Below are 17,155 nucleotides of genomic sequence, written 5' to 3' on the forward strand. Positions count from 1 at the left end.
AAAAATAATATATATATTCATTACATTTACGTCATTTAGCAGACACTCTTATCCAGAGCGACTTACACATTGGTGCATTCACCTTATGATAGCCAGTGGGACAACCACTTTCGATTAAAAAAAATCATTTTTAAATTTCCTATATATTTGTGTAAAATATATTTTTTGGTGGGGTATGGGTGGGGGGGGTAGAAGGATTACTTTTATACTATCCCAGGTATTCCTTAAAGAGGTAGGGTTTCAAGTGTCTCCGGAAGGTGGTGAGTGACTCTGCTGTCCTGGCGTTGTGAGGGAGCTTGTTACACCATTGGGGTGCCAGAGCAGCGAACAATTTTGACTGGGCTGAGCGGGAACTGTGCTTCCGCAGAGGTAGGGTGACCAGCAGGCCAGATGTGGAAGAACGCAATGGCCTCGTTTTGGGTGTAGGGACTGATCAGAGCCTGAAGGTAAGGAGGTGCCGTCCCCTCACAGCCGCCGTAGGCAAGCACCATGGTCTTGTAGCAGATGCGAGCTTCAACTGGAAGCTATATTCCCCTTTATTACTTTCCAACCCCCACCCTTCCTAATTGGAGTAAACTAGTGAACAACAATGTTAGGCCTCTACTTCCAGCTTACACTTACTATATACATTTTATGGACACAGTCAATTTTACAATAATTACATTTTTTGTTTGTTTTTTCTCCTGAACTTTTTTTCTACTCTCAACCTCTCTGATCATTTTCACCCTGATGTCCATCCGGTTTGCTTCTATATGCCATATCTTTCTAATGTTGTGGTCCTCTGTAGCTCAATTGAGTAGAGGATGGCGCTTTGTAACGCCAGGGTAGTGGGTTCGATCCTGGGACCACCCATGGACGTAAAATATGTATGCACACATGACTGTAAGTCGCTTTGGATAAAAAGCGTCTGCTAAAATGGCATATTATTATTATTATTATTATTATTAATGAGTAGGATATTGGGTTGGCGGGCCTGAGGGTGACCCCGGATTCCTCTGGCTCAACCGTTGCCATGGTGTATCGACAGACTATTAGAGGCTGGAAATGATGAACCAGACTGACAAGTGCCACGGCGAATCAGAGTGCCACTCCAGCCAGCCAATCCATACCAGCACTACACAGGCTCAATCTATACCACTACACCACTCAACCTAACTAGTGGCTCTAGACATAGAGCAGCTGTGATCTATAGCGCAACCATGTAAGAAAGCGTCGCCTACGCAACCTAGGCCTGGTATGCATTCGCCTAGCTTGCACAAAAACAAATCATGAGATGGTTATTATTATGCCAAACACTGTGACTGTGTTGCAGCCAAGAAAACTGATCTAACGTTACCTCCCGGTCCCCACGGGAGTGCAGGGCATGAGCTGCCTAGCCAGCATTCAGAGGGTCAAAGGCAACTAGCGCCTGTCAGAGCCGGTTTACATGATGCCAGTTGGGGGCAACATTTTTGAGGCAAAGTCACATAAGGGCCTTCAGGTTTCCAGGGGGGACTGGAGTGACTAATTAAAAGTGGAACTAATTAAAAGCGGGGTTGAGACGCTCCCAAAAGCAGGAGGGAGCATTTAAATGCCACCCGGAGAAACAAATATTTAGCATTTCTTTAAAGGGAAGAAACAAGGAGGGAGGAGGGAGAGGAGGGTGTCGGAGAAACAAATATTTAGCATTTAAAGGGAAGAACAAGGAGGAGGGAGGGAAGGAGAAAAAGGTGTCGGTAATGCCGGCCCCGTAGTGTTGCAGCCAGTTAAAGTGTAGCTGGGAGAGGAGTCCTTAAAAAATGTAATGTCAAAGTGTGTGTGTGTAGGTGTGTGTACTTGTGTGTGTGTGTGCATGCTTGTGTGTGTGTGTGTTTGGATTGCCCATGCTTTTTAAAATTACGGAGTGGCGATTGAGAAGACACCTGAAGCGCGGAAAAGAGTGGAGGGTCCTGATGTTTTCGTGGCGCTGCCTCTACACTCTCCAAAAGCCTAAATGTCCAGCGTACCGCAGGGAAATGTCAGAGGCGACTTCCATTACGCAAGGAAGGGGCCGTGAGGTCCTGAGACCAATACAAATCTTCAAGACTCCAGCAAAATACAGCTATGCTAATATTCCAGTAATATACAGCTATGTTTGTTGAATGTTATAGGAACGCTTGCCAGACACAACCAGCCGCTACAGAACGTTACAGGGTTGTATAATTCATCATCACACGAACAGGCTGGAGTAATAAACATGAACCCAGTGTTACAGCAACGCTGAGGCAACGCCAGCCAAACAAATAGAGATATCCATTGAATGATTATCCCATGTAATTTTCAGGTGTTAGTGGATGGAATACTGAAAATATAGACTGTATGAACAATTTAATACAGTGTGACATTCATCACATGTAAAAATCTGGTTGAATGTGGGTGAGTGGGTGGGATGGGATGAGAGGGATTAAAGAGTTATGCTTAGTAATGTCGTATTGTTATGTGATTGGCAGTAAGAAAAAGATGTAAATGGATATATAAACACTGCTCAAAAAAATAAAGGGAATACTTAAAACAACACAATGTAACTCCAAGTAATCACACTTCTGGTGAAATCAAACTGTCCACTAAGAAGCAACACTGATTGACAATAGATTTCATGCATGCTGTCGTGCAAATGGAAATAGACAAAAGGTGGAAACTAGGCAATTAGCAAGAGCACCCCCAATAAAGAAGTGGTTTGAGGGGAACAGACCACCTCTCAGTCCTATGCTTCTGGGCTGATGTTTTGGTCACTTTTGAATGCTGGGGGAGGGATGAGATGGAGCTCTACAACCGTTGCAAAAGTGTTCAGGTAGTGCAGCTCATCCAGGATGGCACATAAGGAGGGTGGTAAGAAGGTTTGTTGTGTGTCACGCGTAGTGTCAGAGCATGGAGGCACTACCAAAATCAGACGGGAGGAGGTCGGAGAGAGGGCAACAACCCAGCAGTAGTGACGCTACCTCCGCCTTTGTGCAAGGAGGAGCAGGAGGAGACACCAGATTCTGAAAATGACTCCTCAAACAGGCCACAAATGTGCATGTGTCTACCAAACGGTCAGAAACAGGACTCCATGAGGGTGGTAAGGAGGGCCCGACGTCCACAGGTGGGGGTTGTGCTTACAGCCCAACACCGGTGACGTTTGGCATTTGCCAGAGAACACCAAGATTGGCAAATTCACGGCCACTGGCGCCTGTGCTCTTCACAGAGATGAAAGAAGGTTACACTGAGATATGTGATAAAGAATTGGAGAGGGAAATTTGCTGGAAATATATGACGGTTCACAGGGGGATTTGGGGGCGCAGACAGCCCCTCCATGGGGTCGCCAGAGGTAGTCTGACTGCCATAGGTATGGGATGAGATCCTCAGACCCTTCAGGAGATATATGTTGGGGGGTGGCTCTGGGATCCTCTTAATGCAAAGACAATGCTAGACTCATGTGGTGGAGTGAGTCAGCAGTGCTCCTGCAAGAGGAAGGCATTGATGCTGTGGACTGGCCCACTACAGTTCCCAGACCTGAATCCAGCCTGAGCACATTGGGACATCATGTCTGCTTCATCACTAACGCCACGAGCAATTGTGCTGTAGGAGTTGGCGGATGCAGTCAGGCTGGGAGGAGGATCCTAGGAGACCATTCGCCACCTCACTCAGTGAGAGCATGCCCAGGAAGCAAAGTGGAGGGAGGTAATAAGGCAACGTGAGGCCAAGTATACTACCGATCATTTTGTCTTGTTTTAAGACATTATGATCAAAGTTGGATCAGCCTGGGGGGGTTTTCACTTTAATTTTGGAGGGTGACTCCAATCAGATTCATGGATGATAGATGATGATTTATTGATTATTTTAAAAATATGTTATTAACTTTAATGACAAAAGTATTTTGAATATTATTATTCAGACTGAGAAGAATGTGTTGAAGTACTTCGCTTGAACAAAGGTTCTGCAAATGACCCCTTCCAAAGATGAACAATGAACATGCATCATTTCAACATTTAGGTGAAATGCTTGAAGAACACAATGAACAAACGAGATGTCACACGATCAGTTTCGAAAGGTCGTTGAAACGCTTCGCAGCTCAGAAAAAGTAATGATATCCAGTAATATAAAGAGAAAAAATCAGAGACGAATCAGAGTGAGTTTTTCTGAATGCTTCGCAAATCATGATGAAGCACTAACTTACATAAAGGTCGAATATCTTCTTCCCAATGAATCAGTTCTGAAATGCTTCACCACCACACAGATACGCCATGTTTGCAGAAGCGACAACAGATATAGAGATATTTCAAACATTTCGACATATGAAGATACACATAGAATATCCATAATATTAAACACTTCATACACGTGGATATTGTATGGATGGAGACAACACACACAAGACATGAGATACATTGAACATGAAGCAAAAACATGTCACTTAAACACGTTATAGAATGTGATTACATAATGACAGAGACAACACACAGGTGAATGAGACATTATATAGCATATTATTAGAATGAGAATTTATAGAGACGAGAAGATATAAGTTATTATTACATTATATATTTCATGAGAAGACAGCACAATGTTATACAAAGATGTTCATTATGAGTAATGAGTAACAACACTATGAAACAGACTCAGACACATGGTATCATTGATATATGGTGGTTATATGATACATACACCACAGATTGTTTAGTGAAAGAATATAAAGATATATATACATAGAAGATAGATATAACAAAACAAGATGGTATGAGATGATGATCGCAACAACTGAACAATCATCTTCACCCGATAACTTCAACAAATCACGAAGACAACAGATGTATTTGACGATATTATTGATGTGGTCGCTTATGATAGGGAAGGTCTGTAATCGTTCTTTAACTTCGCTAGAAATGTACTGAAATTTCAGATGAATTTGAACAAAGAAATGGTAAGAGCAAGAGGCGTGACAGCGGTGGCTGGCGGCAACAAAGCGCAGAAACAAAACAACAAACAACAAAGAAACACAATAATGGAATCGAACAACTTTTCTCTCTTCTCATTGTCCTACTTCATATTATCACTTAAAGACAACTCATGAATGAGATGCAACAACCACAATGACTCAAGAGCAGCCGCAAACCTGCCCCTGAGGACCTTGGCTATAAGAGCCTGCAGGAATCCCGCGGATGACTGGAGAAGGGCGAGTGGTGGGCCAAGGCCACACTCAAACGGGCAACTACACGCACTCACAGCCACAAGCGCACGCGCATACACACTCACACAAACACATATAAAAACAACACACACTCCACAGGCAGTGAGGGCTGTGAGTTGCAGAGCTGACAGAATGCTGCAGCCTAGGTCGGAATGAGGAGGAGAAGAGAGGAAAGAGGTGGCTGTACACACAGTTCTCCCTCCGCCTGTCTTTCTAGCACTGCAGGGTACCAGGGGGCCAAGTCTGTCGCCTGCAGAGGAGAGCCACGTCCCTAGGGGAGCGAAGTGTGTGTTTGTGTATACTGTATCGGGTGTGTGTGTGTGTGTGTGTGTGTGTGTGTGTGTGTGTGTGTGTGTGTGTGTGTGTGTGTGTGTGAATGAGAGTGACTGTAGGTCTAATTATGTGCATGTTCATAATGTGCGTGCATGTGTGAGTCCTGATTCTCTGTGCCCTGCGCTCACTCACACACTATACACACACACACACACACACACAAACAGAGCCAGCGTGCAGAACTCAACATTTATAAACAACCCATGTATGCCGACTGCACATGGGTTAACGCCTGAGGGGCCAAAGGCATTGAATTAACTCCGCGTTGCAGCCCTTATCAAATAGCCTCTTAACCAAAACAAAGACATATGGCTGGGGTGAGACTGTGTGCTATGTTATGTGTACGTTTCATGTTTCATGGGGTTGGCCATTGTGCTAATGAGCAGCCGGCCTACTACATTTACATTAACATAATGGAAACCAGATAACAGTGGAATTAATCATTAAACAAAACTAATGTCTTTGACTACCTTGGGATTATTATTAAAACACATGTCTTTGACTATTAGGATTATTATTAAAACTAATGTCTTTGACTACTTTGGGATTATTATTAAAACACATGTCTTTGACTATTAGGATTATTATTAAAACTAATGTCTTTGACTATTAGGATTATTATTAAAACTAATGTCTTTGACTATCTTGGGGCAAACATGTACTTATATGTCTGAGATTTCACTAAGTTTAGTGACAGACCTAAGGGTTTGAGGAAAGTTGTCTGCAATAGTGATAATTGTTATATTCCTTGGCAAACACAAACCAAAACCAGTGTTTTCCCTACTATCGGTTAGGTGGGGTAGGCCCTCCCATTTTGTTACCTATCATCTTTTGCTTGCATTGTTTCCATGGAGATTCTGAGAAGATGAAAACAAAAGGCATCCCGCCTTGACCAAAACAATCTAGGGGAAACACTGAAGACTAGTTGTTACTTCTAACCTTCCTCAAAGCCTCACCCCCAGTAGAGTAGATCTAGTGATCTTCCCAAATGTATACGGTGGCATGCAACAGTTGCTGATGTTGTGTCAGGTCATTTGACCCAGCGCAACCTGTGTCCCCGACACAGCACCCCCCAAAGCCCTGCATTATTCACAGCAACCAGGAAACACACACAGGATGTTAAAGAGGCTGTCTCCCTTCATATCCCCCTCATACTTCAGTTTATGTTGACACAAGAGTACAACGATGGCAGTGGCCCACACTCATTCATTTAACATGAGGGGCTTAGCAGTTGAGGCAGAGTTTGTGCTATAGCGAAAGGTAAAGAGCTTTCTTGTGTTTATTCAAAGTTCACTGGTTATGACAGATTGTTTTGATACCACTCGGCATCGCAATGCAAACAAGCTGCCATAGCCTGGCACTTGAGAAATGATGCGAGGGGGGATGCATTACACAATCTAGAGTTGTACTTTCTATCACCATATGATCCCTCTCTCTAATCCGCTAACTGAAAGAGCGTTCTGTACTGAACAACCCAATTGGAAATTTGCCAAATCTGGAGTCCGTGCTGTTGGGAGGCATATTGACGTAATCTCAAAGTTCCTTGTTTACATGTATCAGTTGGGTTTAATGATTCTCTGACAGGATGTTTGATACATCTCCCACTTCAACAGTACCATGTCAGCAGTGTCCTTGTAGAGGATGTCCATTTGGACCCAATCAATGATCTTCCTGTTGTTGCTGGGTAGAGTTGGGACGACCATTTTGGGTCAATTACACAGCTGCTCCTGCCTAGTCATCAGACTGACAGGAGAGAGGATGAGCCGGTCAACTTCCACTCATGCTCAAACTCCAACATCAGCTCACCCACTTGATTCAACCAACACGGTTTATGTGAAAGGTTACAGGTTGCTTTGGAAATTAAAAACAGAGGTTTGGTGAGGCATTGTGTGGCTACTAGCCTAACAGCCTATGTGACTACTGTACTTTCCCAGGCCCTGCTTCCAGTGGCTCGCAATGTGCTGTCCAGGTATCTGGTGGGAAGGGGGAGGGGGAGCATCGGTGTCTAATTGGATAACTCTTTCTTTGATTCTCTGTGTCGCTGCCGTGGTTCCTGTCTGACACCGTCTGCCCTCCATTTGTTAAATAAGAAGGCAACAATGACAGCGGTGAGAAGTGATGACTGTAATGTTAATATATATATATATATATATATATATAAATCACTTGTCTACCCTGAGATGCTATTAGTCTCAATTCTTCACACTGCCTAATGAAATTTGGGAGGAAAAAAATAATAATGATTTCACATCCGTGCCGAACGGAAAAGAGACCCTGGCCTGAATAAAATGGCTGATGTAAAAAGCAATAACTTGCCGGAAGAGCGAGAGTGGGGGATTTCCATTAAAAGGGGAGCTAAATTGAAAAAGGAGCACCTGAAATTTCGAGCGGATTGGGTCTCGAATTCGCTCATTAGTTCACAAACGACTCCAAATGAGCTGGTTTAATAATAATCCCCAGCGCGTTTTTGAGATATTGCCATGGTGATTGCAATAGGTTCTCCCTCCGAGGGAGATAAAGGGAAAAAAAGAAAGCCGAAAGCATTAAGAACACTTTAGGGCTCAAAGCTCTTTGAGGAAGGTAATAACAGACGGATAGAGACGGTAGGTACCTTGAAGAGCAACAACAGGAGTCCTTGTATGTAATTGCATGTCCTCTATTAAAGTGTAACCCTATACATGTCATCTTTGATTTCCACATGATGCGGCCTAGTTATGTTGATTCCATGTAAATCCCCTTGAATGACAAAACGGGTAGAAAAGTATGTTTTTCCATAGTAACACCTATAAATGGTAATACTGCCAGAGAAAGAGAGGAAATGCTATCGCTAGGCTAATCCAGAGGATTGAATACAGTACACCAAGGTCCACTTCCCCCAGCCTGTGCTCAGGAAGAAGACACAGGCATATTAGGTTCACTAAAACCCCAATTATGTTGATTCATATTATCTGCTTGTTCTTGTTTAGCCAGGTGTGTAATGTGCTGACTGTGGATCTGGGGCAATGGGGAGATCTCCAAAGCTTTGGGACCATTTCTGCCAACACGTCTAAAAATAATATGTAATTGACAACCCAGAGAGAGGGAGAAATGGGAGGAGTTTTGATTACATGTGGAAATGTTTTGGCTTATGAAGCAAGCCACTTGACCCTTTGTGTGACTCCGTGTTGGTCGAGGTGAGCGACAGTTAAGATTGCTGCGTACCAACAAAATCAGGACATGCTTACAGTGCTTGTCAGCCAAACAGGACAAGCTAACATTAATTTCCCTTACATTACCAGAGATGCTCTGGCTAGTAGCTCTGGGTATTCAAACGGGCCCCTGAGGCGGTGGAACATTAGAGTCAGTCTCTCCTAACTCTTGGATTCCTCCCAAAAACCCAGCCGAAACAGGATTATGTACTTCAATCAGTCTTCCTCAAGGACGCATTTTGGGAGGAGTTCCAACGTTGAACCCAGGGTACTTTTAAGTTCTCAGACAGACAGATGCACGTTGACGGACGGATGCGAGACTAGACAGTACAGCGGTCGGCCAAGCTTTACCTCCTCAAGGATTCTGCGGTTCTTAAAAAGGTCACGGGCAATGCAGGTGCCAGACTCTCAGAATAGCATTCACACGAAACAGTAGAAACCGTACAGCCCACAACGCAGCCAAGCCCTCCTTAGCCTCACCCTTCCCACCGTCAGATAAAGGAAGGAAGGAAGGAAGTTCAGGGGAATAAGGTCATGACTGAATTTGTGAAGAAGCATGATTCCAGTTAATAAGAGGTCATGAGAGGATGACTAGGGAGAGAAGGAGGGAGAGAGAGAGAGAAGAGTGGGTAAAGATAAGAAAACAAAAGGGAAGATGAATGGGGAGTGGTCTCTGTAGAAGGCAGAAAGAAGGGACTAAGATCGGGGGATCACCAGGAAGGTCATATAATCTGGCAAGGTCTTCCATGGGGGGGTCGCCCAGTCTTCTCTTTCTCTACAACCCTTCCCCCCTCCTCCTCTCTCTTGCTCTCTGAAGTCCCATCAGAGTAAGCTAATCTCTTTCACTACTGGGTAATTACAGCAGAAAACCCCTTGCTCAACAGAAACAGGCGCTCTGGTTAAATCAAGGACCGATTCTTGATTTACTTCTTCATAATTAGGACTCTCCAATTATCAGTGTGTTCGTTTTTTCTGCCTCTATCAGAGCCTACTAGCTGGGTGCGCTGAGGCAGGGGGGCTCCCACTGAGGACACAAACATTGACAAGAGCCAGAATTGCATGGCAACAACAACAAAGGGGGACAATGAAACCCATTGGGCTGCATAGCAACAGAAAAAGAGCTTTGGTATTTTGAACTGATTGTTCTTTTCTCCCCATCTCTCTCCATTTCAGAACACTTTCATTTGTGTGTGTGTGTGTGTGTGAGTGTTCTTAGAATTGTCCCTAGAGGTGCACCCCCACCCTCCGGTGCCCTTACCGACCTCGTTATTTGGGAACTCGCAAAACTAGGCCTGAATAGAAAAAAATGCTGCTCCATTCCACTTTGAGCGGAATTGTTACTGTACAAAAACCACAGTCCCCTCTCGCTCTCCCAGCATGTGAATAATGGGAGTGTAAAACATGAATAAATGCAATGGCACTTATTCGGCAGCAGAAAACAGGCAGTGTTTCAGGAGACCTTGTTTACAGTGATGCTTCGTAAGCAGGAATCAGATTCTTCCACCATCCAGAGAGAAGTCCTGGTACACAAGAATGCTTTCACAAAACAAACGAGAATTAAAATAGGCCGGGCCATCGGAATAAAATGAGTAGTGCTTTGTTAAAACAATGTAACATGAAGTAAAAATGTGCTCCATCCACTCTCTAGACACTGGTTAAGTCACGTTAGGGGTTTGGGGTGAAAAGTGAATGGTTAATTTGTAAGAAGCTAAAGAGACATCTCTGACCACCACTGCACCGGCCAAGTCTGTACTGCATTATGTCTCAAAATGATGCAATCGCTCAGCCGCTGATCCAGATAGATGTGGCAGAACAGAATTAGGCATGTGGTGTGACCAGGCCTTGACCTTCCTATCTAAATGGGATACGGGTGAGCTGAGTCTTGCATAGCAGAGGCAGACATCAATTTAAGAGACGCTGATCTCCGAGCCCAAATATGCTGATGCTCATAAAGAAAAAAACTGAAGCGGACAACTTTGTGAGAGCTTTCATTTGAACCGTAATGACCTGCTCCCATTGGCGTCGTCACGCAAAGAAAACCTCATATCGACGGAAGTCACTCGAGCTAAGCAGTTTAGTTTTGGGAAAAAGAGCAAAAGCAGCAAGCGCAGCAACCCCCCGCCCCCGGTCCCCCCCCCCCCAGTCCCCCGGTCCCCTCCCGGTCCCTGCTCCCCCAGTACTGGAAACTTTAATGAGGGAAGATTTCTCCGGACCCCTCAGAGTCCACCTCATTAGGCCAAGCCCCCTTTCTTGTCGGGGGGTACACCTGACACAGCAACAGCAATCTCTCCCATATCCACAGCCAGGGGGGCCAATAAAAAGACAGAGAGAGGGGGGAGAAGGGGAAGACGAGAGAGGAGGATGGTACGCCTAGCGAAGGACTGCAAGAAGAAAAAAAGCAGAGTGCTCAGGTTTTTCTCCCCCAGGTCCTGAAAGGTTAATTATATCCACAACCCCTCCGCCCCTGGATGTACACAGCACACAAACATCTGCCCCCCCACACACATATACACACAGCGCCCTTCAGTTGAAGGGTGGCTGGCGGAAGTGATGCCATTGTCTTTCGGTTCAATGCCACTCAGGGAAACCCACTTCAAACACAATCACCGTCAGTTGTGGCCCTCAACGGTCCTTGAGGGCCACAACTGACGGTTAGGCCAAGTAGATAGATAGATAGATAGATAGATAGATAGAGATAGAGATAGAGAATATCACTGTTGCCCTCTTAAACCCTGCTCTCAATCAGTTCAGGTCTGAAACAGGAAGCCAATCTGGCCTGTACTCCTGGACAGACGATGGAGAGGGACAGACTGGTAGGGTGGCCAAAGAGCGCTCTCTCCTCACTGCCGCCTCAGCGGACGACGTGCATCCATGGCACATCATTGGAGATTAGATTTACTTTGTACGCCAGCCCCAGGTTCACTCCCTATCCCCACCACTCAGATGTCTGTTTCTCATATAGTGCCATTTCAGAGAGTGCGAGTGAGGGCGACTATGAAACCGCTAGAGCCGTGATGGATTCAGAGGAAGGACAGGCTCCAGCAGTAGATCATTCCAATGATAGGAGAGAAGCGGATGTGGCAGCTTCCCAAAGCGTTGGGCGTAGCAGGGCAGAGACAGAGATAGTGGATGGGCAAGACAGCTGGCCCAGGACTGAATTCATCTGGCATAATGAAAATGGAGGGAGAGATTGGGATCACTAAGAGAGTGGGCCTCCATCCATCAAAGGCCTGTGAAAGAAAGGGAAAGGAGGCATCAATGAAAACGGGGGAATATGTGGCAATTCTCCTCTTACCACTCTCAGCATTGGCTGGGCTTTCTCCATGTCACAGATGAGATGGGATGGCATCGATGCATTTAGAGGAAATGTATATAGTATGATGACGGGGTGACAGATTTTTTACACAAGGACAGGGTCTCTAAGCAGATATTATGAAATGCCTTTTTTAACTGTGTTGCTGACCATAGCGTTCATGCTAACTAGCTTCTTTAAGTTAAGACAGGAACTGAGTGATGTCAACTAGTACTGGTCTTGGCGCCCACATTTTGAGCAAATAGTAAACATATTCAAAATGATTTGACCATATATCTTACATCTTCAGAGTTTTGTTGTTGCCTAATGGTAGGAGTGAATTACAAATATTTGTACGGCTATATCTTAATGCTTACGTTAGGATTAGAGGTCCTCATTCATCTTCAAAAAGTTGCACCAGTTCTGAAATTGACCAAGGACTTTCCCACCCGGACCAGATATGCATAATTTTTTTATTAAATACAGAGACCGAACAGACCCAAGGCAACTAGACCCGAACGGACCACAGACCCGATCCAATCCGAGTGAGGGAAGCAGCAGTAAAGTCCTTTTTTAAGCTACTTGAATAACCGGAGCTGATAAAGCGCGAGAGGAGGGAGAGATGTACCGCTCTAGCAGGCGGGGGAGGGACTGTACTGTGACACAGGGAGCAGGGAGGGTGGGAGAGACAAGAGACAGCAACCAACCAAGCCGTAGTAGACTCATAGCTGCCATAGCTAGGTTATTTCTCATCAAATATGATTACATAGTACCTGTCTAACGTTAGCTAGCTAGGCTAACTGAAGCTGCAGTGAATGTGCTTTCTAATCCTAGTTACAAATAACAACAACTCCATTCAGAATATTAAGTAGCAGCCTACCTGTTGGCTCTTGGACGTTGTAGCCAATCCCTCTCCTTTAACTTTAAATTCCATCGTTCTAATTCCATCTTCCATTAATTTGATATCTCTTAACTTTTGCCCCACACGGAATGAGGCTCTATGACTGTAGCCTATTGCAGCTTTGATGACTCATGATTGGCCAACAGCAACAACAAGTTACACCCTCCACTCTGGTGAAAAGCAAGAGTAACAGCATAAATAATACAATGTCTCGCTCTCTACTGCAGCAGTCGCTTTCGGATCTGTACGGGTCCTTCTGGACAAGTCAGTTAAAATTACACATACCCCAGACAATCATATCAGATCCGACCCAGACCCGTGAGATTCTGGATCTGGACCTGGGATCAGGTCTCGGGTATTCGGGTACAGGTGGATCCGTGAAGACCTCTAGTTATGACTAGCCCTAAAGCCCATGCCAACTAAGCCTGATGCTAATGGCTAAGTGCTAACAAACAAAAGCACCCTCGGGGCTAACAAAGATTGCTAACCCCAAAACGCTAACAAACAAAAGCACCCTCAGGGCTAACAAAGATCGCTAACCCCAAAACGCTAACAAACAAAAGCACCCTCAGGGCTAACAAAGATTGCTAACCCCAAAACGCTGACAAACAAAAACACTCTCGGGGCAAACTGAGGACCTACCTTGTCTTTCCTGAGACGAGAGGCCTCCTCTCCGGACACCAGAGTCTTGTAGTAGGAGCTACGCTCGGCTGTGAAGTGGACCTTGGATAGGGCGTTCTCTACCAGCGCCACCGACAAGTTGACCCCCTCGATGTGAAGCCAGCCGATGAAGTTACCAGCCTTGTCCATGCTCTCTACTTCTACCTCCACCTGAGAGAAGAGGATGGAGACAGAGAGACAGAGATAGAGAGAGACAGAAGAGGAGGGAGAAATGAGACAAGGTTAATGTACTGTATCGGGGATTAGGTTTGAAATTCCATTAGAGAAAGCCAGGGTGCTCTGAAGCAGGAGACTCTGTTCTGTCCTTAAATAGACAGATAATTGGAGGCCCCCTGAGCTCGCTATCGATCTGAGAGCTTTGAGCTCGCTCGCTCGCTAGCACACACACACACACACAGCTGATGTGGCAGATCTCTCACTGTCAGTGGGCCTTCTCGCTGTTTTGGTCACCGCCGCTGAGCTCATCTTTCACAACCCAGCGGAGACTCGGTACACCCAACAGAGAGACTCAGTGGATTAGTCCTCCAAGATGAATCAGGACTCCTATATTGATGAGTTCTCTGATTGATCACATTGGTCTCTGAGCCGTGGAGGCCATATGAAAGGACTGGAAAGGTACTGGAATATATTGGTAATGAAAATCAAATTAAAGTTTAAAAAAGTTACGGAAAGAAAAGTCAGAAAGTCACTTTGAGCTGGCAAACTAATACACCATGATTGTTTTTTGGGGGACAGCTGAGGAAAATTCTATAACAAAACAGATCCATGATTAGCTGGAGCAGATCGATAATTTAATAGTAAACTTGTCCATGTTTTCCCTCTTGATATCAGCAGACGCCAACAACAACAACCTTTAAGGTTAAGGCCTTTAAATGATTTTCTAATTCAGTATCGAGTCCAAACTTCATCTACCAGTCTTGGTTAAGACTTTCAAATACCTTCATGTGCGGTTCCCACACATTTTCAAAATCATTCGCTATTAGTCCGAGCCAAATTGCATTCCCCCGTGGTGCTAACCCTGCTGCTGACAAAGTGCCGGGTATTTAACAACATTAGCCCTTTGGAGACAATAACCAAAATCTGCCAAATCAGGCGAATTACCTATTCATTAAGTTTTGTTTCAGAAAGCGTGGGAGGAGAGAAAGACATCAATATGGCGTTGTGTTTTCCCTCCGACGGCAGAGAGGAGTGGGAGAGAGAGCGGAAGAAGTGAGAGGGCAGGTGTGGCGAAGAGATACTCGAGAAAGTCAAACGATGAAGACACTGGCTGCTTAGCCTCTGTGGGCCCCCGTGGGAAATCTGACGCAAATTACTTTGCCTAGCTCCTCTGTGCCTTGTATCCACAGTCAAAGTAAAAAGCTTTTTAATGAGAGCATAATCTGCACTTTGATTAAACACAATAATGACAACACGCTACATTGGAAACAGGGACAAACATAGGCCGTGTTTCCTGCTTTCTCCCCCAGCTCCCAGCTGGGTCTTGAGGGGGTTTGAGAGAGGGCGAGGGGGTTTCTGATGCTTTCTGACTTGTCTATGCAAGTTTGGTTGAATGGGGTTGGATGTTATGTGTAAATGCATAAATCTTTATCTATGTTGAAGTGTTTGACTACAGGATCCCTCCACACACTACTGCTACAGTACACAACCATGTGGCTGTCTTTCTGGTTCAGTATCCACACACACTGACTCGAGGTGTGTTTATGTGCCAATGTTACGTCCTCAACATGGTGTTAAGAGGACAGATAGACAAGGGTTGACAAAAGATGACAAGTTCCTCATCTCTTCCCCTCCCTATCTTTCACCCCTCTCCCTCTCTCCTCCTTCCTACCTCTCCCTATCTTTCTCGCCCTCTCTCTTTCTCCCCCTCCCTCCCTCTCATCCCCTCTTTCTCTCCCTCCCTCCCCACCTCTCCCCCCCTCCCCCTTCCTACCTCTCCCCCCTCTCTTTCTCCCCCTCACCCCCTCTCTCTACCCCTTCCTACCTCTCCCTCCCTCTCACCCCCTCTCTTTCTCTCCCTCCCCCTTCCTACCTCTCCCTCTCTCACCCCTCCCCCACCCTCCCTCCCTCTCACCCCTCGCCCCTCTCTCTCCCTCCCTCTCCCTTCCTCCCTCCCTCCCTCTCCTCCCTTCCCTACCTCCTCTCCTCCCACTTCCTACCTCTCCCTCCCACTTCCTACCTCTCCCTCCCACTTCCTACCTCTCCCTCCCACTTCCTACCTCTCCCTCCCACTTCCTACCTCTCACCCCCTGTTTTTCCCTCTCTCCCTCCCCCTTCCTACCTCTCCCTCCCTCTCACCCCCTATTTCTCCCCCTCTCCCTTTCTCTCCCTCCCTCTCACCCCCTCTCCCTTTCTCTCCCTCCCTCTCACCCCCTCTCTTTCTCCCCCTCTCACCCCCTCTCTTTCTCCCCCTCCCTACCCTCTCTCTCTCTCTCTCTAACTGGCCTGCCAGTTATATAACCAGGCTATTATAGCCACACTGCACCTCCCAGCACTTAAATGTCAACCAGGAAGTGAGGGGGGTGAGTGGAAGGAAGGAAAAGGTGTGTAGTTAGAGAAGGAGAGAGCCTGTAGTGAGCTGGAGCTAGCAGGGAGCAGGCAGCGCTCTCTCAGACACGCTGATGTTAATTATCCTCTCCACCCCTCACTGGGCCTTCAGAAACCACATGGCCAAAAGATGTCAGCGCCCCAACGTCAGCCGACATATTAGGGGGGAGATGAGTAGATGGAGAGAAGGAGAAATAGAGAGAAGGAGAAATAGAGAGAAGGAGAAATAGAGAGAAGGAGAAATAGAGAGAAGGAGAAATAGAGAGAAGGAGAAATAGAGAGAAGGAGAAATAGAGAGAAGGAGAAATAGTGAGAAGGAGAAATAGAGAGAAGGAGAAATAGTGAGAAGGAGAAATAGAGAGAAGGAGAAATAGTGAGAAGGAGAAATAGTGAGAAGGAGAAATAGAGAGAAGGAGAAATAGAGAGAAGGAGAAATAGAGAGAAGGAGAAATAGAGAGAAGGAGAAATAGAGAGAAGGAGAAATAGAGAGAAGGAGAAATAGGAGAGAGAAGGAGAAATAGAGAGAAGGAGAAATAGAGAGAAGGAGAAATAGAGAGAAGGAGAAATAGAGAGAAGGAGAAATAGAGAGAAGGAGAAATAGAGAGAAGGAGAAATAGAGAGAAGGAGAAATAGAGAGAAGGAGAAATAGTGAGAAGGAGAAATAGAGAGAAGGAGAAATAGAGAGAAGGAGAAATAGAGAGAAGGAGAAATAGAGAGAAGGAGAAATAGAGAGAAGGAGAAATAGAGAGAAGGAGAAATAGAGAGAAGGAGAAATAGAGAGAAGGAGAAATAGAGAGAAGGAGAAATAGAGAGAAGGAGAAATAGAGAGAAGGAGAAATAGAGAGAAGGAGAAATAGAGAGAAGGAGAAATAGAGAGAAGGAGAAATAGAGAGAAGGAGAAATAGAGAGAAGGAGAAATAGAGAGAAGGAGAAATAGAGAGAAGGAGAAATAGAGAGAAGGAGAAATAGAGAGAAGGAGAAATAGAGAGAAGGAGAAATAGAGAGAAGGAGAAATAGAGAGAAGGAGAAAT

General features: G+C 45.4%; 1 protein-coding gene across 1 annotated transcript in view; it reads right to left on the minus strand.

The window, feature by feature from the left end:
- LOC121543416 (staphylococcal nuclease domain-containing protein 1-like) overlaps window positions 1-17,155 on the minus strand; it is a 277,997-nt gene that overhangs the window by 84,559 nt on the left and 176,283 nt on the right. Inside the window, exon 17 of the mRNA XM_041853265.2 lies at window positions 13,542-13,730. Coding sequence (XP_041709199.2) covers window positions 13,542-13,730 — 189 coding nt within the window. The remainder of the gene's footprint in view (window positions 1-13,541; window positions 13,731-17,155) is intronic.

Source organism: Coregonus clupeaformis, chromosome 28 (genome assembly GCF_020615455.1).
Source record: "Coregonus clupeaformis isolate EN_2021a chromosome 28, ASM2061545v1, whole genome shotgun sequence".
NCBI lineage: Eukaryota > Metazoa > Chordata > Actinopteri > Salmoniformes > Salmonidae > Coregonus > Coregonus clupeaformis.